Source organism: Bombina bombina, chromosome 1 (assembly GCF_027579735.1).
Source record: "Bombina bombina isolate aBomBom1 chromosome 1, aBomBom1.pri, whole genome shotgun sequence".
Classification (NCBI taxonomy): Eukaryota; Metazoa; Chordata; class Amphibia; order Anura; family Bombinatoridae; genus Bombina; species Bombina bombina.
Genome location: NC_069499.1, coordinates 171242604 through 171268470, shown reverse-complemented (window position 1 = coordinate 171268470; position 25867 = coordinate 171242604). Strand labels below are relative to the sequence as shown.

The window sequence follows — 25867 nt, the reverse complement described above, 5'->3', positions numbered from 1 at the left end:
ATATGAAGATTTATCAGTATCAACCTCTGAAACAGAATCCTCTGAACCAGAGGAATCATTATCAGAATCAGAATAATGATGTTCATCTAAAAATTCATCTGAAAAATGAGAAGTTTTAAAAGACTTTTTACGTTTACTAGAAGGAGGAATAACAGACATAGCCTTCTTATTAGATTTAGAAACAAAATCTCTTATGTTAACAGGAACACCCTGAATATTAGATGTTGATGGAACAGCAACAGGTAATGGAACATTACTAAAGGAAATATTATCTGCATTAACAAGTTTGTCATGACATTCATTACAAACAACAGCCGGAGGAACAGATACCACAAGTTTACAACAAATACACTTAACTTTGGTAGATCCAGCATCAGGCAGCAATTTTCCAGAAGTATCTTCTGATTCAGGGTCAATCTGAGACATCTTGCAATATGTAATAGAAAAAACAATATATAAAGCAAAATTGATCAAATTCCTTAAAAGACAGTTTCAGGAATGGGAAAAAAATGCCAATGAACAAGCTTCTAGCAACCAGAAGCAAATAAACAATGAGACTAAAATAATGTGGAGACAATAATGACGCCCATATTTTTAGCGCCAAAAAAGACGCCCACATTATTTGGCGTCTAAATGCTTTAAGCGACAAAAATGACGCCACATCCGGAACGCTGACATTTTTGGCGCAAAAACGTCAAAAAAATGACGCAACTTCCGGCGACAAGTATGACGCCGGAAATGACAAAGAAAATTTTTGCGCCAAAAAAGTCTGCGCCAAGAATGACGCAATAAAATTAAGCATTTTCAGCCCCCGCGAGCCTAACAGCCCACAGGAGAAAAAGTCAAATTTTTGAGGTAAGAAAAAAATTGATAATTCAAATGCATTATCCCAAATAATGAAACTGACTGTCTGAAATAAGGAATATTGAACATCCTGAATCAAGGCAAATAAATGTTTAAACACATATATTTAGAACTTTATATAAAAGTGCCCAACCATAGCTTAGAGTGTCACAAAAATAAGACTTACTTACCCCAGGACACTCATCTACATGTAGTAGAAAGCCAAACCAGTACTGAAACGAGAATCAGTAGAGGTAATGGTATATATAAGAGTATATCGTCGATCTGAAAAGGGAGGTAAGAGATGAATCTCTACGACCGATAACAGAGAACCTATGAAAGAGACCCCGTAGAAGGAGATCATTGAATTCAAATAGGCAATACTCTCTTCACATCCCTCTGACATTCACTGCACACTGAGAGGAAAACCGGGCTCCAGCCTGCTGCGAAGCGCATATCAACGAAGAATCTAGCACAAACTTACTTCACCACCTCCATGGGAGGCAAAGTTTGTAAAAACTGATTTGTGGGTGTGGTGAGGGGTGTATTTGTAGGCATTTTGAGGTTTGGGAAACTTTGCCCCTCCAGGTAGGAATGTATATTCCCATACGTCACTAGCTCATGGACTCTTGCTAATTACATGAAAGAAAACTCCCACATTAAGCAGATAAAAATCCTGAAACTGTTCAAATAATCTCCCTGAAGGAGATATTAACCCTTGATCCTATCGAGGTATAAAGGAACCACACTGTGACCCTGTATAGCATTTTAAAATGTATATATAAAAACGGTCTTACCCTCCAGGATACATGCTGTGGAACAGACACAGCCTCTCAAGTGTGACAGTCTGTAGCAGCAAGCAGTGAAACTCATCAACACTGATTGCTCACGAGCTGTTAGTGACAGTCTGGATGGGTTCACAGAAAAACTTTCCCTGCAACTCCAGACTCTAACTTTCATCAATACTCTCACTGAGAGGTTGACATGATTACTTAAAACTCCAGTCCTTTCTTAAAGGGAACATACCCATACAGGACTATCCAAATCTTCTGACACTTCTCTGCCACCTCCCATAGTAACGAAATGCAAAGAATGACTGGGGGATAGGGGGAGTGGGAGGGATATTTAAGCCTATGGCTGGGGTGTCTTTGCCTCCTCTGGTGGCCAGGTGTTGTATTTCCCAAAAGTAAGGCATTGCCCTAAAGTGATCCAGCTCTTTTTCTTAAAAAAACTCCAACTTACCACCTTCTAAAATTAGCCCCACAACCCCCTAAAAAAACTATCTAAAAAAAATATGGCATTTAGCTCTTTTGCTGCACAAAAAAAATCTCTAATCTAAAAAAAAAACACCCCAAAAAAACTAACACTAAACCCCAAGATGGTACTCACCAAAGATGATGGCAGAGCTCCATCTTTTATCCCGGTGGTGATACTTCTTCTTATTTTTATCCTGGCGGGGGTCTTCATCCATTTTCCAATCTTCAACATGGAGGTCCTCTTCAAGTGGTCACTAGCCGCACACTGAATTTTTAATGCAAGGTATCCCTTTTATATAGAGCTACCCTTGCATTCCTATGGGTTAATTTCATATTCAAATCGGTCAATAGAATGAAAGCTTTTTGAGTGGTAAATTTGATTGCGTTTGCGAGATCGCATTTACTTTCAACTTGTTAAACGAGCGCCCATTACCGTTCAACACTACCCATAGAAAATATGGGGAGGTTAAATAACTGCAAGTTCGTGCGTACGAATTTGTGGTAATTTTAACAGCACACCACACATAATATGGTTTTGAGTGTAAAGAACACCACATTCTTGCAATCGCGTTTAAGCTCTTTGAGCTTACGATAGTGCTCCACTCATAATCTAGCCCGAAATGCATGAAGATGACTTAGATCTTTGAGTAGAAACATATATACAATATACATATACTGGCAAACATGCTTCTAGTAAAAGTTATCACTGTTTTATTGTTAAAATTTTTCTCTGCAAGTGCATGTGAAGTATAGTTAGATATTATCAGTGCAACAGGATTTTAACTATGGCAGCTGCTCAGAGTGCTAGTGGGGCTTTTATCATGTCAGCAATTAACAAATTGAGTCATTATCAGATGGTACAAGCAAGCGCTGTGTTTAAAATGCTGGTGCACGGTGCATACTTAAATACACTTTTGAAACAGCCTAGCTTTCATTAGAAGCACTTTTTGTATTTGCTCAACTATCAACATCAGTGTAATTAAAAAGGCTCGCGAAAAGACAATATCGCTAGCACAAAACAGTTTGCGCCTCACTTGTAATCTAGCCCTAAATATTTTCTCCTATTTATGGTAAATTATTGCAGATTGATTTTATACATTTTATTTGAATTATATATAACTGTTAGCTTTGGATTGGTTGAAAGCATACCAGCCCTCTCTTGTACACAAGAGCTTACTCTACAACATGTTTGCCCTTTGTAGCACACAGCAGCTGTAATTTAAAAAGCCAAGCTTTAAAGGAACATGAAACCCCAGATTTTCTTTCATGACTCAGACAGAGCAAACCATTTTTAATAAGTTTCCAATTTACTTATGTTTTCAAATTTGCCTCATTCTCATGTTACACTTTGTTAAAGAGATTCCTAGGTAGGTAGCATGAACAACATGGCAGGAAAAGAGCTAACAACTAGTGCTCTTATAATTTATAACATTTTTGCAAAACTGCTGCCATATAGCGCTGCAGAGACATGCACGCTCCTGAGCTTACCTTTCTGCTTTTCAACAAAGGATAGCAAGTAAATGAAAACAATTGATAATAGAACTAAATTGGAAAGTTGCTTAAAATTGAATGTTCTATCTGAATCATGAAAGAAAAAGTGTGGGTTTTGTGACCCTTTAACCACTTAATGAACATCACTCACAAACCCCCTTAGATGGCACAGAAATAGCGCAGGAAGTGAAGCATGCAGTACTAGCACTTTTGCTGCTGTTGGAAAAGCTGCGTAATATAAACCTCTTAAGAACCACATGACATACAGGGGCCGATTTATCCAGGTGCCGAATGGCCCCTGATGCACTTGTTTCTGTGCGAGCCTTCAGGCTCACCAGAAACAGCAGATATGAAACAGTGGACATGATTCATGAAGACTATTGGATGGATTGTGGCTTTACCAGAAACTTCTTTTATTATTTCTTGATATCATTTATTTGCCATACAGTGTATGTCTCTTGAACTTGCATATTAATAACTCCAGTGCTCTCACAAATCCCATTTAAAAAATGATTTCTTCACTTACTGGAAATCACTTGGAAGTAAAAATAAGCAGGCAACCTATTATTTAAATGGAACTAGACTTAACAGAGAAGGAAAATTATTTGGGAGTATTTATAGATAACAAGCTAAAGATGGGTGCCCAATGCAGGGCAGCGGCTTCTAAGGCTAGTAAGAAAATAGCATGTATTAAAAAAGGCATTGATGCAAGAGAGGAAAAACGTAATTTATGTAAGAACTTACCTGATAAATTAATTTCTTTCATATTGGCAAGAGTCCATGAGAAAGTGACGTATGGGATATACAATCCTACCAGGAGGGGCAAAGTTTCCCAAACCTCAAAATGCCTATAAATACACCCCTCATCACACCCACAATTCAGTTTAACGAATAGCCCAGGTGATAAAGAAAGGAGTAAAAAGCATCAACAAAGGAATTTGGAAATAATTGTGCTTTATACAAAAAAATCATAACCACCATAAAAAAGGGTGGACCTCATGGACTCTTGCCAATATGAAAGAAATTAATTTATCAGGTAAGTTCTTACATAAATTATGTTTTCTTTCATGTAATTGGCAAGAGTCCATAAGCTAGTGACGTATGGGATAGCAAAACCCAAGATGTGGAACTCCACGCAAGAGTCACTAGAGAGGGAGGGACAAAATAATAACAGCAATTTCGCTGAAAAAAAAAAAAATCCACAACCCAAATATAAGTTTATTCTCAAAAAATAAAAATAAAAACTTAAATCATAAGCAGAAGAATCAAACTGAAACAGCTGCCCGAAGAACTTTTCTACCAAAAATTGCTTCTGAAGAACACATCAAAATGGTAGAATTTAGTAAATGTATGCAAAGAAGACCAAGATGCTGCTTTGCAAATCTGATCAACCGTAGCTTCGTTCTTAAAAGCCCAAGAAGTGGAAACTGATCTAGTAGAATGAGCTGTAATTCTATGAGGCGGGGCTTTACCCGACTCCAAATAAGCTTGATGAATCAAAAGCTTAAACCACGATGCCAAAGAAACGGCAGAAGCCTTCTGACCTTTCCTGGAACCAGAAAAGAAAACGAATAGACTAGAAGTCTTCCTGAAATCTTTAATGGCTTCAACATAATATTTCAGAGTGTTAGGAGAGAAGTTCGGCGTGCGGCTGCACTAATCCGGAACCGGAACTACGGGTAGACCACAAGGTCACGTGGTCCTCCAATAATGAATCAGCTAGTCCGGAGTGCCGTAGCCAGGGAGATCAAGCCCAAGGTATGTAATCCAAAGAGAAAAAATGGCAGGCACTACTCAGGGGTGAAATTCAAACAGCGGTTTATTAATTTAAGCCACACATAAACAAGAGCAGGCTTAAAATAACTCCAGCAACATACAGACAGAAGGGTAGACACAGAGGGACTGACTGCCTGACGCGTTTCGCGCCCCCTAGTGGCGCTTAATCATAGGCTAAGTTGGTAACAGCAAGACACCCCTTATATACACACAAAGGAATTAACCCTGCCCCCACCAACAATAAGTTTTAAAACATACTGATATATTCTATAGTGTATTTGAAGCTGAGGCAATAGAGTTATAGAAGAAAAACATATAGTATACCACTTTACAAAATTATTTTAAATCTATTACTAATATAAAGAAATAGATAAATACTCCAATCAGGCTCACAAAAAAAACAGAAAATCGCAAAAAAGGAGTACAAAAAAGGAATACAAAAAAGGCACTAAGAAAGAAAAGGGGAAAAATTAAAGGACTAAATGAGTAAGTTAATATCCAGGATTTTTTTCAACCTAGTCAAGAAAGCTAAAACTCCTATATTAAAACACATATACTAAATAAACAGGAAAATACTAATTAAATAAATAAATATTTCAAATGGTCTTCCTGTTCATATATAAAAATATTGAATATATATGTGATACACAAATTAAATTAAAAGAATCCGTGTATCAATGTATATGTGTAAATGGAGTATATTGATAGAACCTAAATATCAATAAAGAAATTGATGTCACATTCCTTATTCATGCCATTGGGTATCCTAGTGTGTAATTTTAGGATCCAGTAAAGTTCTTTTCTATCTAAGATATGGTTTTTGTTGCCACCCCTAAGGGGAAGAGTGGCTCTATCAATTACTTGTATTGACATATCTGCAATATGACTAAAGTGATGATAATTAAAATGGTTAGCTACTGCGGAGTCTACAAAATAATTTTTAACATCCCTAATGTGTTCACCATGTCTTGTTCTTATCTCACGTGACGTTTTCCCTACATATTGGCTTTTACATAGATTGCAGGTAAGTAGGTAGACCACGTAAGAGGTTCTACAGTTAGCATAAAAATCTATTTGGTAAGTTTTATTGTCATAAGAAGAGCTAAAACTATTACCTACTATTATATTCATGCAGGTCGTGCATTGTCTACCACCACATTTAAAATTACCCTTCTTTGAAAGCCAGCAAGTGGGATTACGGTGGTTTTTGGTTGTAACCATACTAGGAGATAGAAATCTAGATAGAGTTTTAGGCTTTCTTGAGACAAAACGGCAATTGCCAATCAGGGGTTTTAGAATTGGATCACCCATTAATAAATGGAGATGTTTTTTAAGTATACCAACTATATTCATGTATTGAGGTGAATACTCAGTAGAGAATACCACAGAATCCCCTGACACATGCTTTTCAGAGCCATGTCTCTTATTTAGCCTATAGTTAATAGTTTTGACATGCTGTCTACATATTTCCAGGTCATCGGGGTTGTAACCTCTGTTGATGAGTCTGTTCTTTAATTCCAAAGATTGTTCATCATAAATATTATCAGACTTCGTATTCCTACGTAGTCTGATAAATTGACCCTTGGGGATAGCTTTAATTAAATGAGATGGATGTTGAGAAGCAGCATGCAAGATTGTATTTCCAGCAGTGCCCTTCCTGTATGTTTTTGTCATGATCATATCTCCATCGGTGTATAGTGTAAGATCAAGAAAATGTATCTCTTTAGTATTCATTTCGCCAGTAAATTTCAAACCCAGTTCATTAGTGCTGAAATAAAGTAGCATACTATTTAAAAGATCTGGATCCCTATCACTGCGCACCACTAGGAGCAGGTCATCTATATATCTGACGAAGAGCTCTATCTGTTCAGACCAGGGGTTAGTGGGGGAGTAAACGTACATTAGCTCCCACCAGGCAACAAAGATATTGGCAAATGCCGGGGCAAATTTTGCCCCCATGGCCGTCCCCCTTATCTGCAGATAGAACTCTCCGTCAAAAGAAAAAAAGTTGTGTGTTAATAGAAATCTTAAAACATCACCTATATATAGTCTAACTGTATCATCCAATTTGCCCTGCCGTTCCAAGAAAAAGTCAACTGCCTTTATTCCAAGGTGCTGAGGTATGCTGGTATAAAGAGACATAATGTCTGCAGTTATCCAACAAAAATCCTCCTTCCACCTGATAGTATCCAGTGTTGCAAGGAGATGGGAAGTATCCTTTAAATAGCTTAATTGTGTCATAGCAATAGGCTGAAGGATACTATCCATCCATTCTCCAAGTGGCTCTAAAAGAGACCCAATCCCTGCCACAATCGGCCTACCAGGTGGACAGGTGGCATTCTTATGTATCTTTGGTACATGATGGAATATAGGAGTAATAGGATGATTAGGTATTAGTGACTCCAGATCTTTAGTAGAGAAAACTCCCAAAATGACACCATCCTCGATCAATCTAGTTAGTTCCTTTTTGAACATGGAAGTGGGATTACCAGGAAGCTTGCGATAGACAGTAGGGTCTGACAGTTGTCTGTCAGCTTCTTGAAGGTAAAAAACCTTATCCATCACAACTATGCTGCCACCCTTATCCGAATTCCTTATGACAATATCTTTATTTTCTCTTAAATGTTTAAGGGCTAAACGCTCTGCTCGATTCAGATTAGGGGTGGCAGCATTAGAGATGGCAGCATTCCCAAAATTCCCGGTATACACATCCTGTTCAAGTTTAAATATGTCCTCTTGGACTGCCTTTTGGTATGCATTTACTATAGGGCCCCTGAAATTAACAGGGTAAAAAGATGAACTATTCTTCACTGGGTGTTTCAGGGCATTTTTTGGTTCATCACCATTATAATCAAAACCTGGATTGTAAAGGGATTCAAGTGTAGCAACAGCACATGCATCTTGAAAAGGTAAGTGTACAGGACATACAGCATGTGCACTGCCAGACTCAATAGTCTCAGCCACTTCACATTCATTACCCACATCTCCATTAGTTAAAGCAAAAAAGCGTTTCAAAGCTAATTTGCGGACAAATTTATTTATATCAAGTAAGGTGCTGAAACTAGAAAACTTGTTGGTAGGGGCAAAGCCTAGACCCTTTGATAGAATGGCATGTTCCTCTTTTGATAAGCTATAGTGTGATATATTAAAAATGCTTATATCATTAGAGGATAAATGCTCCATTTCATTTCCTAGTGTCTCTTTTTCTGTTTCTTGTTTCGTTTTCTCCCTTCCTTTTCTCCATCTTCTTCGCTTTCTTTTCCCTTTTCCTTTAGGCTCCTTGTCTTTGGGCGCTCTACCAGGTTCGCAGCCTCCTTCAGGGGTTTCTGTAAAAAAGCACAGGAGGGAGGAGAAGAGGAGGGAGAAGAAGAGGGTGAAGAAGAGCAAAGAGATGAAACTGAAGAAAAAGAACTAGCAGTAGTGTTGGCTTCAGAATCAGAGGATTCACACTCTGAAGTACTAAAGGCAACCCTTTTAGTGTCCTTCTTTTTAAGAATTGACTTTGGTTCTGTATTGGAGGCACTTTGTTGTATGGGTTGTTGTTTCTTATTTCCAAACTTGTTTTTATTTCTATTTGAACGATGTTGTTGGCGAATAATCATCCAGTTATAAACTTTGTTCTGGTCATAGTCCTCCTTATCTCTGTTAAATTTGTTTCCCTTTCTGGTGGCTTGATCCTGGTCACATTTTCTTAATACCTCATCCATTTTCTTTTTATGAGTCAAATATCTAGGACTGCCTTGCAATGGTTGGATGTCATCATTGATAGTGTTAACAGATTCTTTAATTTTAATTCTTTTTTTCTCTTTTACTCTTATAAGAATGTTGATAAGTTTAAATGAGCACTCTGTCAGGGCTGTGTTCCAATCATCCTGATCTATTTGTTCATCAAATTCAAAGGATGGATATTTCTTTATCCTTAAACCCCGTGGGATCCTTTGTGCTCCTAGATATCTATTAAAGGCAACTATGTCCCACATTAGTCGCAGGTCTGTTGTAAGGTACTGTTGTAGCAACCTGAAGTTCTTTTTTAACTCATTGTTGTCAGGTTCAATATCCTCTTTTGTGAAAACTTTGTCAAAGAATTCACTTCTTGTGCCCATATCAAACATGTATTGTGTATCATGTATGGTGGCATCGATGTTTTCGTTAAACTCATTGTCCTCAGACAAAATACTAACACCCTCTGTGTCTATATTTATCTCTGCCATGCTGGATAAAAATAATTTAGTTCTCGACCCCCTAATACGGTGTAGCTGATTATAATACTGTCCGGTTTTTATTAAGCTCTCACCACATCCAAAGAATGTAAAGATCTCTCCAAAGAATTCTGAGGATTAGGACACAAAGAAGGGACAACAATTTCTCTATTAATGTTGTTAGAATTCACAACCTTAGGTAAGAATTTAAATGAAGTCTGCAAAACTGCCTTATCCTGATGAAAAATCAGAAAAGGAGATTCACAAGAGAGAGCGGATAATTCAGAAACTCTACTAGCAGAAGAGATGGCCAAAAGGAACAACATTTTCCAGGAAAGTAGTTTAATGTCCAAATAATGCATAGGCTCAAAAGGAGGAGCCTGCAAAGCCTTCAAAACCAAATTAAGACTCCAAGGAGGAGAGATTGATTCAATGACAGGCTTGATATGAACCAAAGCCTGTACAAAACAATGGATATCAGGAAGTTTAGCAATTTTCCTGTGAAATAAAACAAAGAGCAGAGATTTGTCCTTTCAAAAAACTTGCAGACAAACTTTTATCCAAACCATCTTGAAGAAACTGTAAAATTCTAGGAATTCTAAAAGAATGCCAGGAGAATTTATGAGAAGAACACCATGAAATATAAGTCTTCCAAACTCAATAATAAATCTTTCTAGAAACAGATTTATGAGCCTGCAACATAGTATTAATCACTGAGTCAGAGAAACCTCTATGACTAAGCACTAAGGGGTCGATCCGATATAGATCGTAGTTTGCGGCACAAGCGAGGGAACCCGCGTCGCCCGCAGTTTCAGCTCGCAACTCGAGCTATCCCATATATGTCGCCATCAGATGCTAACGTGCCGTAAGTCTGACAAACCAGCGATGTCCAGAAATCTGCGCAAGTACAAATTTCTGGCGTCGCCAGTGACTTGCGGCACGTTAGAAACTGCCGGCGCCTACAAAACCTGACTAAAGTCTAAATCACCCGCACTGTCTAACACTCCTCCCTAACATAGCCCGACACGTCTAACCCTCTATCCGCTATCCCCCCTCACTAGCCTAACAATAAAATATGTATTAACCCCTAAACCGCTGCTCCCGGAGCCCGCTGCTACCTAATAAAGTTATTAACCCCTAAACCGCCGCCAGCTATATTAAATCTATAACCCCCTAAAGTGAGCCCCTAACACCGCCGCCATCTACCTTACCTACCCCCTAAAGTGAGCCCCTACCCCGCCGCTATCTATTTTAAAATTATTAACCCCTAATCTAATCCCCCTACCCCGCCGCTATCTATATTAAATTATTTTACCCCTAAAATACTAAACTATCCCTACCACTAAACCTAAGTCTAACCCTACAAATAGCCCTGAAAAGGGCTTTTTGCGTGGCATTGCCCCAAAGTAATAGCTCTTTTGCCAGCCCTTAAAAGGGCTTTTGGCGGGGCTTTGTCACAAAGTAAAATGCTCTTTTGCCTACAATCTACATCCCCCTACACCGCTGCCACCTATAATAAATATATTAACCCCTAATCTAATCCCTCTACACCGCCGCCAGCTATATTAACTATATTAACCCTAATTATATTAGGGTTAATATAGTTAATATAGTTATTATATTATATATATTAACTATATTAACCCTAATTATATTAGGGTTAATATAGTTAATATCGTTATTATATTATATATATATTAAGTATAATAACCCTATCTAACTCTAACATCCTAACTAAACTCTTATTAAAATAAATCTAATATTAATATTATTAATTAAAATATTCCTATTTAAATCTAAATACTTACCTATAAAATAAACCCTAAGATAGCTACAATGTAATTAATAATTACATTATAGATATGTTAGGGTTTATATTTATTTTACAGGTAAATTGTTAATTATTTTAACTAGGTATAATAGCTATTAAATAGTTATGAACTATTTAATAGCTACCTAGTTAAAATAATTACCCAATTACCTGTAAAATAAATCCTAACCTAAGTTACAAATACACCTACACTATCAATAAATTAAAGAAACTACAAAAATCTATCTAAAAATACAAATAAATAAACTAAACTAAATTACAAAAAAAACAAAACACTAAATTACAAAAAATAAAAAAAAGATTACAAGATTTTTAAGCTAATTACACCTATTCTAAGCCCCCTAATAAAATAATAAACCCCCAAAATAAAAAAAATTCCCTACCCTATTCTAAATGAAAAAAAGTTCAAAGTTCTTTTACCTTACCAGCCCTTAAAAGGGCCTTTTGTGGGGGCATGCCCCAAAGAAAACTGCTCTTTTGCCTGCAAAAAAAAACACAATACCACCCCCCAACATTACAACCCACCACCCACATACCCCTAATCTAACCCAAACCCCCCTTAAATAAACCTAGCACTACCCCCCCTGAAGATCTCCCTACCTTGTATTCACCCCGCCGGGCAGAACTCCTCATCCGATCCGGGCGATGTGTTCCAGCAAGCGGCAGTGAAGTCTTCTTCCATCCGGGCGATGTCTTGAAGCAAGCGGCAGAGAGTCTTCTTCCATCGGCGATGTCTTCAAGCAAATCGGCATCTTCAATCTTCTTTGTTCGCTCCTCCGCCGCGGAGCATCCTTCCGGCACGACGACTTCCCGACGAATGAGGTTCCTTTAAATGACGTCATCCAAGATGGCGTCCGTCGAATTCCGATTGGCTGATAGGATTCTATCAGCCAATCGGAATTAAGTTAGAAAAATCTGATTGGCTGATTGAATCAGCCAATCAGATTCAAGTTCAATCCGATTGGCTGAACCAATCAGCCAATCGGATTGAACTTGAATCTGATTGGCTGATTCAATCAGCCAATCAGATTTTTCTACCTTAATTCCGATTGGCTGATAGAATCCTATCAGCCAATCGGAATTCGGCGGACGCCATCTTGGATGACGTCATTTAAAGGAACCTCATTCGTCGGGAAGTCGTCGTGCCGGAAGGATGCTCCGCGGCGGAGGAGCGAACAAAGAAGAATGAAGATGCCGATTTGCTTGAAGACATCGCCGATGGAAGAAGACTCTCTGCCGCTTGCTTCAAGACATCGCCCGGATGGAAGAAGACTTCACTGCCACTTGCTGGAACACATCGCCCGGATCGGATGAGGAGTTCTGCCCGGCGGGGTGAATACAAGGTAGGGAGATCTTCAGGGGGGGTAGTGTTAGGTTTATTTAAGGGGGGTTTGGGTTAGATTAGGGGTATGTGGGTGGTGGGTTGTAATGTTGGGGGGTGGTATTGTGGGGTTTTTTGCAGGCAAAAGAGCAGTTTTCTTTGGGGCATGCCCCCACAAAAGGCCCTTTTAAGGGCTGGTAAGGTAAAAGAGCTTCGAACTTTTTTTAATTTAGAATAGGGTAGGGAATTTTTTTATTTTGGGGGGCTTTATTATTTTAATAGGGGGCTTAGAATAGGTGTAATTAGCTTAAAAATCTTGTAATCTTTTTTTTATTTTTTGTAATTTAGTGTTTGTTTTTTTTGTAATTTAGTTTAGTTTATTTAATTGTATTTTTAGATAGATATTTGTAGTTTCTTTAATTTATTGATAGTGTAGGTGTATTTGTAACTTAGGTTAGGATTTATTTTACAGGTAATTGGGTAATTATTTTAACTAGGTGGCTATTAAATAGTTCATAACTATTTAATAGCTATTATACCTAGTTAAAATAATTAACAATTTACCTGTAAAATAAATATAAACCCTAACATAGCTATAATGTAATTATTAGTTATATTGTAGCTATCTTAGGGTTTATTTTATAGGTAAGTATTTAGATTTAAATAGGAATATTTTAGTTTATAATATGAATTAGATTTATTTAATAAGAATTTAGTTAGGGGTGTTAGGGTTAGATAGAGTTAATATAGTTAATATAAATACTATAGTAACTATATTAAAGGGACATTAAACACTAAATACATGCTAGATAGAATGATGCATTCAAAGAAAAGATTAGTCCATGACTAACATGTAGATGTATTTTTTAAAGTTTCATTAGTTGTTTAAAAAGTGACAAAATAAGTGTAAAGTTTTAGTGTCTATAAAACACTGGGAGCTGCCATGTTGTAACTTGTGTTACCTTCTCTGCTGTGGCCAATTAGGGACAGTTATACATAGGTCACTAGAGTGTGCAGCCAATGGTTGTGCTGGATTTAACAGTGTTCTGCACTTCCATTTATAACAGGAACTGAAAAGCTCACAATTTCAGAATGGAATTACAGGCAAAGAGGACAAAATAAATAATGAAAGTATATTGCAGAGCTGCTTTATTATATACAATTTATCATTTTATATTACCATCTCTAAGTGTTTAATGTCCCTTTAACTATATTAACCCTAATATAATTCGGGTTAATATAGTTAATATATATAATGTAATAACTATATTAACTATAATATACTTAGGGTTAATATAGATAATATAGCTGGCGGCGGGGTAGGTAGATTAAATTAGGGGTTAATAATTTTAATATAGATGGCGGCGGTGTAAGGGGTTCACATTAGGGGATAGATCAGTTAGATGGTGGCGGTTTTAGGGGTTCACATTAGGGGATAGATCAGTTAGATGATGGCGGTTTTAGGGGCTCACAGTAGGGGGTTAGTTTATGTAGATGGCGGCGGTTTAGGGGTTAAATACTTTATTAGGGATTGCGGCGGGGGATCGCGGTTGACAGGGAGATAGACATTGCACATGCGTTAGGTGTTAGGTTTATTTTAGAAGATCGCGGTTGACAGGGAGATAGACATTGCGCATGCGTTAGGTGTTAGGTTTATTTTAGAAGATCGCGGTTGACAGGGAGATAGACATTGCGCATGCGTTAGGTGTTAGGTTTATTTTAGCAGCCAGTTTAGGGAGTTACAGGGCTCCAATAGTCAGCGTAAGGCTTCTTACGGCTGCTTTTTGTGGCGAGGTGAAAATGGAGTAAGATTTCTCCATTTTCGCCACGTAAGTCTTTACGCTGTATATTGGATACCAAATTGCGCGGGTTTGGTATACCTGCCTATGGCCCAAAAAACTACGGGCGACGGCAGAAATATATGCGCGTAACTTCTAGGTTACGCCATATATAGGATACCAAACCCGCGCAAATATTGGCGTCGCCGACTTTTGCGGGCGACGATTTTTATTGGATCTACCCCATAGCATTTAATTTCCATACCTTCAAATTTAATGATTTGAGATCCTGATGGAAAAACAGACCTTGAGATAGAAGGTCTGGCCTTAATGGAAGTGGCCAAGGTTGGCAACTGGACATCCGAACAAGATCCGCATACCAAAACCTGTGAGGCCATGCTGGAGCCACCAGCAGCACAAACGATTGCTCCATGATGATTTTGGAGATCACTCTTGGAAGAAGAACTAGAGACGGGAAAACATAAGCAGGTTGATAACACCAAGGAAGTGTCAACGCATCCACTACTTCCACCTGAGGATCCCTGGACCTGGACAGGTACCTGGGAAGTTTCTTGTTTCGATTAGAAGCTATCAGATCTATTTCTGGAAGCCCCCACATCTGAACAATTTGAGAAAAGACATTTGGGTGAAGAGACCATTCTCCCGGATGTAAAGTCTGACGACTGAGATAATCCACTTCCCAATTGTCTATACCTGGGATATGAACCACAGAAATTAGACAGGAGCTGGATTCCACCCAAACAAGTATCCGAGATACTTCTTTCATAGCTTGAGAACTGTGAGTCCCACCCTGATGATTGACATATGCCACAGTTGTGATATTGTCTATCTAAAAACAAATGAACAATTCTCTCTTCAACAGAGGCCAAAACTGAAGAGCCCTGAAAATTGCACGATCCAAAATATTGATTGGTAATCTAGCCTCTTGAGATTTCCAAACCCCTTGTGCTGTCAGAGATCCCCAAACAGCTCTCCAACCTGAAAGACTTGCATCTGTTGTGATCACAGTCCAGGTTGGATGAACAAAAGAGGCCCCTAAAATTATACGATGGTGATCTAACCACCAAGTCAGAGAAAGTCGAACATTGGAATTTAAGGATATTAATTGTGATATCCTTGTATAATCCCTGCACCATTGGTTCAGCATACAAAGCTGGAGAGGTCTCATATAAAAATGAGCAAAGGGTATTGCATCTGATGCTGCAGTCATGAGACCTAAAACTTCCATGCACATAGCTACTGAAGGGAATGACTGAGACTGAAGGTTCCGACAGGCTGCAACCAATTTCAAATCTCTCTTGTCTGTTAGATTCAGTGTCCATGACTTTGTCTCTATCTGGAAACCTAAAAAGGTTACCTTTGTCTGAGGAATCAAATAACTTTTTGGCAAATTGATCCTCCAACCATGTCTTTGAAGAAACAACACTAGTTGATTCACGTGAGATTCTGCAGAACGTAAAGACTGAGCAAGTACCAAGATATCGTCCAAATAAGGAAACACTGCAATACCCAGCTCTCTTACAGAGAGTAGGGCACTTAGAACCTTTGAAAAGGTTCTTGGAGCTGTTGCTAGGCCAAAAGGAAGAGCAACAAATTGGTAATGCTTGTCTAGAAAAGAGAATCTCAGGAACTGATAGTGATCCGGATGAATCGGAATATGAAGATATGCATCCTGTAAGTCTATTGTGGACATATAATGCCAAAAGGCAGAATAGTCCTTATAGTCACCATCTTGAAAGTTGGTACTCTTACATATCGATTCAAAATCTTTAAATCCAAAACTGGTCTGAATGAATTTTCTTTCTTTGGGACAATGAATAGATTTGAGTAAAACCCCAGGCCTTGTTCCTGAAACGGAACTGGATGATTACCCCTGATAACTCCAGGTCTGAAACACACTTCAGGAAAGCCTGAGCCTTTACTGGGTTCACTGGAATGCGTGAGAGAAAAAATCTTCTCACAGGTGGTCTTACTCTCAATCCTATTCTGTACCCCTGAGAGACAATACTCTGAATCCAATGATTTTGGACCAAACTGATCCCAACATCTTTGAAAAATTTTAATCTGCCCCCTACCAGTTGAGCTGGAATAAGGGCCTCACCTTCATGCGGACTTGGGGGCTGGCTTTGATCTCTTAAAAGGCTTGGATTTATTCCAATTTGAGGAAGGCTTCCAATTGGAAACAGATTCCTTTGGGGAAGGATTAGATTTCTGTTCCTTATTATGTCAAAAGGAACAAAAACGGTTAGAAGCTTTAGATTTACCTTTAGGTTTTTATCCTGAGGCAAAAAAACTCCCTTCCCCCCAGTGACAGTTGAAATTATTGAATCCAACTGAGAACCAAATAATTTATTACCTTGGAAAGAAAGAGAAAGCAATCTGGATTTAGAAGTCATTTCAACATTCCAAGATTTGAGCCACAAAGCTCTTCTAGCTAAAATAGCTAAAGACATATATCTAACATCATTTTTGATTATATCAAAAATGGCATCACAGATGAAATTATTAGCATGTTGAATCAACTTAACAATACTAGACAAATCATGATCTGATACTGCGCTAAAATTTCCAACCAAAAAGTTGAAGCAGCTGCAACATCAGCCAACGAAATTGCAGGCCTAAGAAGATGACCTGAATATAAATAAGCCTTCCTTAGATAAGATTCAAGTTTCCTATCTAAAGGATCTTTAAAAGAAGTACTATCTTCCATAGGAATAGTAGTATGTTTAGCAAGAGTGGAGATAGCCCCATTAACTTTGGGGATCTTTTCCCATATCTCCAATCTAACTGCTGGCAAAGGATACAATTTTTTAAACCTTGAAGAAGGAATAAAAGAAGTACCAGGCCTATTCCATTCTTTAGAGATCATATCAGAAATAGCATCAGGAACTGGAAAAACCTCTGGAATAACCACAGGAGGTTTATAAACAGAATTTAAACGTTTACTAGTTTTAATATCAAGAGGACTAGTTTCCTTCATATCCAATGTAATCAACACTTCTTTTAATAAAGAACGAATATACTCTATTTTAAATAAATAAGAGGATTTGTCAGTGTAAATATCTGAGGCAGGATCTTCTGAATCAGATAGATCCTCATCAGAGAAGGAAAAATCAGTATGTTGCCGGTCATTTTAAATTTCATCAACTCTATGAGAAGTTTTAAAAGACCTTTTACGTTTATTAGAAGGCAGAATGGCAGACAAAGCCTTCTGAATAGAATCAGAAATAAATTCTTTTAAATTTATAGGTATATATTGAACATTAGATGTTGAGGGAACAGCAACAGGTAATGAACTACTACTGATAGATACATTTTCTACATGTAAAAGTTTATCATGACAACTATTACAAACCACAGCTGGAGTTATAATCTCCACAAGCATAGCCCTTTGACATAGAAAAAGGCAAGAACTAAATAAAAATGGGGTCTTAAATAATGAAAATATTTGGCACCAAGTATGACGCACAACAAACAGAAAAAAATATTTTTTGCCGCCAAAAACGTCACACTCACGTCATAGATGACGCAACCTTGTGAAGGACTCAGCGTCAACTAAGATGGCGAAAATGACGAATTTGCGTAAATGAACGTAACTTTGTGCCAAAAAATCTTGCGCCAAGAATGACACAATAAACTTTGGCATTTTGAGCCCTCGAAAGTCTATTTCTGCCTGCAAATTTAAAAGACAGTCAATTTGAAAAAAAGACTATACCCCAGGTAAGAAATACATTTTCATAAAAAAGCATTTCCCAGATATGAAACTAACAGTCTGCAAAAGGAAATATACTGAAAACCTGAATCATGGCAAATATAAGTACAATACATATATTTAGAACTTCATATAAATACATAAAGTGCCAAACCATAGCTGAGAGTGTCTTAAGTAATGAAAACATACTTACCAAAAGACACCCATCCACATATAGCAGATAGCCAAACCAGTACTGAAACGGTTATCAGTAGAGGTAATGGAATATGAGAGTATATCGTCAATCTGAAAAGGGAGGTAGGAGATGAATCTCTACAACCAATAACAGAGAACCTATAAAATAGATCTCCCGTGAGGAAAACCATTGCATTCAATAGGTGATACTCCCTTCACATCCCTCAGACATTCACTGTACTCTGAGAGGAATCGGGCTTCAAAAAATGCTGAGAAGCGCATATCAACGTAGAAATCTTAGCACAAACTTACTTCACCACCTCCATAAGAGGCAAAGTTTGTAAAACTGAATTGTGGGTGTGGTGAGGGGTGTATTTATAGGCATTTTGAGGTTTGGGAAACTTTGCCCCTCCTTGTAGGATTGTATATCCCATACGTCACTAGCTCATGGACTCTAGCCAATTACATGAAAGAAAGCATAATTCTGTCACTATATAAATCCCTGGAAGACCTCACTTCTGGGCACCGATCTCTAAAAAAGACATTGCAGAGAAGTTCATAGAAGGGCCAAAAAACTAATAAGTGGAATGAAGAATTGAAGCTATGAGGAGAGGCTAGCCAAACTAGGTCTGTTTTCTCTAGAAAAAAAAAGGCGCTTGAGAGGTGACATAATTACTTTATACAAATATATTGAAGGCCCATATACAGAGATGGTGGAAGCTCTGTTTATTCCAAAAAAAATTGTTTGTGACAAGAGGCCACAATTTAAGGCTGGAGGAAAGGAGGTTTAATCTCCAGCAATGTAAACATTTTGTTCACAGCAAGAGCAATTCAATTGTGGAACTCATTACCTAAGGAGGTAGTAAATGCCAATACCTTTGATACATTTAAAAATGGTTTAGATACATTTCTGGCTAGACATGGAATTTTACTAAATTACTATTTTACTATTTTACTATGTTACTTAAAAAAATATTTCAACTCTGCTTCAGCTCAAGGTTTTCAATATATGTGTGCCTTTGATACAAGTATGCAATATTACCTAGAACAATTGTATTTTGCACTTAAAGCGAATTAGGGACAGATAAGTAGTAGGTTTTTAGCTTTGAGAAGTCAGCAAAGTGCGCTTCAAGATCTGATAGCTAGAAATTGCTCTATTTGCTGAGCTAAATTATATAAAAGGGGGGAAAATAAATAATAAAAATATAATGCAAAGTTGTTTCGCTTCACATAAATTAAAATTGTATATAAAAAGCTCAAGATGTTTACTGTCCCTTTAACTTGTATAACCCCTAATCCTTCAAATACATTAATCTCTGATTACATTCAATCCAGCCTCTGCAAACACTTACTGATAGTGACTGATTTTTTTCACTCCATACCACAAGCACTTCCACCCTAAATAATCTCCCAATTTTAGCAACTCTTACTTCCAAGGGATCCCTCAAAACAAGGGACCTCAGCACCCTAAAGTACAAACTATGGGCCCCACCCACCAAGAGCCCACTAAGTTAATCTCACATGACCCACTATTAAAGTAAATTCCTACCTTACTCATTGTTCAAACAATAACTGAAATAAAGAGAAATATTTGCTCAAACCTGGAAGAGAACAGTAGATGTTGATACCAGGTTGGAGATTAAACATAGATGGTGCTTACTTTAAGTTAACTTGTCATATCTTTTGTTTTGCAATATTGTTTTTGAGGATCATTAGAATAGAGTTTTAGGGGTCAATTTATTATTCGCCAAATTAGGCTAACTCACACGCAAGTCTTTAGGAGTTAAGAACAGGAGTTAAGAAGCAGCGGTCTATAGACCGCTGCTCCTTAACTCATATGCCACTGATTGACACCCCTGCTAGGGGCCGATTGGCGGAAAATCTGCAGGGGGCAATATTGCACAAGCAGTTCACTAGAACTGTTTGTGCAATGCTAAATATGGACAGCGTATGCTGTCCGCATTCAGTGATGTCTGGCGGACATGATAGGCTACAGCGTATCATGTCTGCTAGACTTTAATAAATTGACACCCAAATGTAAATAACCAAGAACAGTGTTACATAGACTACTTTATTGTACCATTAAGAACATATCATTTATATAGGCGACTATGTCTATTTGGCCTTTTTAAGACCCAAAAGCCCAAATCCTAGAAGAGGCCACAGGTTTAATATGAAACGTTGTCTACAAAAGGAAGCAGAAGGCAGTAAAAGAAGTAATCAAATTAACTAATGATTATTATGTCTGAACCTCTGCAAGTTCAATGGATTTACATTGCTCACCTTTTAAATTAATAACATAAATAAACAAGTAAATAAAATAAGACATACATTAAAATGATTTGCCTTTAAAGTGCTTCATTTAAGTTTATAAATATCTTTAATTATTCTAGGCCAGTTCTTCATTGTGCTAAATCATATAAGCAATATGTATTAGAAAGAAAACACAGCTAACAGTGCGGTATAGGTCTAAAAGGACTATTATGTGAAACAAGCTGCTGAGCCAGTCCAACCAATATACTTCTTTGAGGTTAGTGAAAATTAGTTTTTACTGATATGAGCTTGTCTTCCAGATGCAAGGTAACAAACAGCACTTACAGAAGGACTTCTTCCTCTACAACGCGTCTAAGGACAGATGCAAGTCCTACATCAATATGAGAGAAATCTCACAGCGATTCCGCCTACCCCCCAGTGAATATGTCATCATCCCTTCCACCTATGAACCCCACCAGGAAGGAGAGTTTATTCTGAGAGTTTTCTCAGAGAAAAGGAACATATCTGAGTAAGTTTCTATATTTAATTTTTATATTTTGCTTTCCTTCTAGAAAATGACCATAAGTATATATTGTGATCTTATTTTGATTAAATTTATAATTATCATGTTTAAACCTCTAAACGCTTTGTAATCATCATAAATGAATTAATATGATGGTATTTCATTTGCGTAGAAGTTTTTTTTTTTAGTATATAAGCTTCACTTTTGTTCAGCTGCTCCTTTACCACTTTAACTTTCAAGCATAAGTTGCTATCCAGTTGCTCCTCTGCTGCCCTGCGGATGTTTCATTTAGGAGCTAGCACACAAATGGTTTTTGGTTAACAAAGAAATTCTAACATTAGATGAAATGAAAGAGATATGTTTTGTGATGATTTGTCCTAAACAACTTTTTTGTCTGTGCACGTGTTTAGTAACTAGACATGGGCATTCGGCAGCTTCAATAGCTGTTGAATGCGGAAGTATGCAGCCCCTTCTTTGACTTCAGCTTTTGGAGCATATTTATACTAAATCACCACACTAAGATCTGGATTTGCACTCAAATCGGGTGTTCCAAAATCCAAACATTCTAAAATCCAAACTTTTTAATTAATATTTTTTTTAAATGAAATTATCAAAAATTACAATTGTTCCCCACCTGTATGTCAATCTTCTCTACCTGTGTCTTTGGTTTGTTTTTGTTTTTTGTGGGGGGGTTTCTGATGACAGTACTGTAGTATCTTTCTGATAGTACTATGTGTACAAAAGTATTAAGTGATATACCTTTAGGTTGCATGTCTAAGCTGTAGTAGACATGTAAATATTGTCTAAATGACATAAGATATTGTTGTTTACTTTTGGTTCCATCCCCTCTCAAAATCCATTTTGAAGATGATAATACACAATAATTTCAAAATCCAAACTATTTTGAAATCCAAACCTTTTTAATTTGATTATTATAATTATTATCAGTTAATTTTAGAGCACCAACATATTCTGGTGTGCTATAAACATGGGTCTAATATGCAAGCTTACAATTATGGGAAACAAAGGGATAGAGGGCCCTGCCAAGAGTTGCACTGTTGTTAAAGGGACACTGAACCCAATTTTTTTCTTTTGTGATTCAGATAGAGCATGTAATTTTAAGCAACTTTGTAATTTACTCCTATTATCAATATTCTTCATTCTCTTGCTATATTTATTTAAAAAGAAGGCATCTAAGCTTTTTTTGTTTCAGTACTCTGGACAGCACTTTTTCATTGGTGGATGAATTTATCCACCAATCAGCAAGAACAACCCAGGTTGTTCACCAAAAATAGGCCGGCATCTAAACTTACATTCTTGCATTTCAAATAAAGATACCAAGAGAATGAAGAAATTTTGATAATATGAATAAATTAGAAAGCTGCTTAAAATTGCATGCTCTATCTGAATCACGAAAGAAAAAATTTGGGTTCAGTGTCCCTTTTATCAGCTCTCATGAAGATGACCTACAAAGAAGCTGGGCTCGTAGCCTTGCATGCTAAGGGGGTTCAAGTGGATGACAAAAGGAGAGGAACTAAGCTAAGAACATGTTAGTGTATATTGTATGCATCCCTGAACAGTAGAGTATTTAAGGAGCACTTGAGAGTTTGAAAACTTGGGAAGAGGCTTGTGGAGTGAGGCAGATAGTTCCACAAGATAGGGGCCAAACTGGAGAAGTCTTGTAGAATGTGAGACAGTAACAAGAGAGGAGGAGGTCATGATCAGACTAAAGGGGCGGGAGGGATTGTATCTGGAGATGAGGTCGGAGATATAAGAGAGAGTAGTGTTATTTAGAGCCTTGAATGTCTGAGTCAGGATTTTGTGTTTTATTCTGGAGATTAAAGGAAGCCAGTGAAGGGATTGGCAGAGAGGTGCAGCAGATGAGGAGCAGCATATAAGAAAGATCATCCTGGCAGAGGCATTTATTATGGATTGTAGGGAGATAGACGGCAGCAAGGGAGGCCGGAGTGGATAGAGTTGCAATGTCAAGGCGGGAAATAAGAGAGTGGATTAAAGCCTTAGTTGTGTCTTGTGTGAGGAAGGTGTGAATTTTTTAGATGTTTTTAAAGTGGAAGTGGCAGGAACTGGCCAACAACTGGATGTGGGGAGTGAAAGAAAGATCAGAGTCAAGTGTGACCCCCAAATATCGGGCATGTGGTGTTGGGGTAATCAGTTAGAGAAAGTTGTCGGTAGAGATTTTGGAAGAGGGGTAAGGTAATAAGGAGCTACGTTTTAGGGAGATTTAGTTTAAGGTAGTGAGAGGACGACATCCAGGATGAAATATTAGAAAGACAGTTAGTGATATGAGTTAGTAAGGAAGGGGATAGGTCTGGTGCAGAGAGGTAGATTTTGCCATCATCATCATCCAAGTGATATTGAAACCTGTGACATTTTATTAAGGAACCTAAGGATGATGTATATATTGAGAAGAGGACCAAGGACAGAGCCTTGTGGTACCCCAACAGAAAGTGGTAAAGGGTCAGAGGATATGCCAGGGAAGGATACACTAAGGGGTCGATTTATCAAAGGCTTTGCAAGCCCTTCGACCCACTACGGCTGCAGGTTCTCACAAGAGAACCTGCACGCTGTATTAAACAAACAACGGTCATCAGATTCAATCTCTGCGGTCTAGTCCGATCGGGGAGATTGACAGCTCCTGCCCGTGCATGATTGGCTGTGCGCGGGCAGGGGGCAGGATTGCACGCAAGCACAAAATAGCGCTCGTGTGCAAAGCTAAATTCCGCCAGGGAAATTCAGCCCACCAGAGGCGAACTGCGGCAGACAGGGATGCGTAGGTATGCCCCTGTCTGCCTCACCTTGATAAATTGCCCTCTAAAGGTACGGTTAGAGAGGTAGAAGGAGAACAACAAGAGGGCTGTGTTGCAGATTCCGAAGGATTGTAGGGTTTGGAGCAAGAGAGGGTGGTCAATAGTGTCAAAGGCTGCAGACAGCTCTAGAAGGATTAACAGAGAAAAGTGGCTTTTGATATTGCTGTAATTGGGTAATTAGTAACCTTAATGATTGTTGTTTCTGTGGAGTGTTAGAGTTAAAATTCAGATTGCAATGGATCAAGGAGGGAGTTTAATGTAAGTAAATGTGATAAACGTGTATAAAAAAACCTATTCAGAAGCTTTAGGCAAGGGGGAGTATGGAAATAGGGTAGTAGTTGAATGGTGATGATGGATCGGGACAAGATTCTTTTGAGGATAGGTGTGATTAGTGCATGTTTAAGGGATGAGGGAAATATACCAGTGTTGAGGGAGAGATTAAAAATATGTGTGAGGATTGAGTATGAGCAGGCAAGAATGTGGGCAGTAGTTGTGAGAGGATGGGTTCAAGGGAGCAGGTAGTGAGGTGAGTTAGATATAGGGGCGGAAACTTCTTCCTCTGTAGTAGGGGCAAAATAGCTGAATCTGTGGCTTTGTAGGTTTTAGACATCACCAGACGGTTGAAGGAGTTGGAGACTGGTAGTATTTTGAGAGCTGATTTAGTTTCTGATGGAATAAATTTTGTTGGTAAAGTGGTTGGAAAAATCTTGAGCTGAGAGAGAAGTGGAAATAGGAGGTGGGGTAGGTAGGTGGTGGGGTAAGCGGAGGAGGGTATTAAAAGTGGTGAACAGATGTTTTAGGTTTGAAGAAAGAGTAAAGATGAGAGTAGAGAAGTAATCCTGCTTAGAGAGGTTACGGGCAGGATACCTTTTCCAATCTAAAGCAGTTCAGACAAAGGGTTTTTATTATTATTATTATTATTATACTTTATTTATAAAGCGCCAACATATTCCTCAGCGCTGTCTATGGGTACAATTAATTTAAATAAAACAATGATAAAAAAAACTTGTAAGAGACAAGACAAACACATACAGGAGGAATTGAGGGGCCCTATTCCCTTGGGAACTTACAATCTAGAAGGTTTTCTACCTGTAGAAAAGTTATTAGTTCCCAAAACACAATTAAATTGTCTTAATGTAAGCTATTAAATGTAGAAACCATAACACTAAAAAAATGGAAAAGGGTGTTTAAAATATGTTTTAAACATTTTTAAAAAATGTGTATATATATATATATATATATATATATATATATATATATATATATATATAGACAGCAGGCAGACCAGCACTCACGGTTAACATTTCATCCACCCAGGGTGCTTCCATTGTATTTATAGTAGTAAAGAATGGGGATGCACTCGCCAGGATTTCCAAAGTTACCTTTAATGTAATGTTTCGGGGTGTTACCCCCTTCGTCAGACAATACAAAATAACAATGTTATTTTGTATTGTCTGATGAAGGGGGTAACACCCCGAAACGTTACATTAAAGGTAACTTTGGAAATCCTGGCGAGTGCATCCTCATTCTTTATTAATATATATATATATATATATATATATATATATATATATATATATACTGACAAATGTATTTTATCTGTATATGATCTGGAGGCAATGCTTGTAATAAATTAACATATGGTCAAGGGCTAGATTCATGGATGCTCATTAAGCTGCCAAGGGGCCTGATTATTAAAGTAACCCGATGTTCAAAATTCATTAAGGCTTACTTCACCAATCTTTTCTACCCAATTGCCAGTGTATATATAAATCACAAGAGATATGTGTTATACTAGTACACTATGAGGACCAGTTGCTTGCACAATATAAGAGTAAACCTCCTCTGTGTGAGTATACAG

General features: G+C 37.7%; 1 protein-coding gene across 1 annotated transcript in view; it reads left to right on the top strand.

Annotated features, from left to right (window-relative positions):
- The window catches only part of CAPN3 (calpain 3), a 337900-nt gene that overhangs the window by 173874 nt on the left and 138159 nt on the right, over window positions 1–25867 (top strand). Inside the window, exon 13 of the mRNA XM_053697721.1 lies at window positions 20976–21184. Within this exon, the coding sequence (XP_053553696.1) occupies window positions 20976–21184 (209 nt within the window). The remainder of the gene's footprint in view (window positions 1–20975; window positions 21185–25867) is intronic.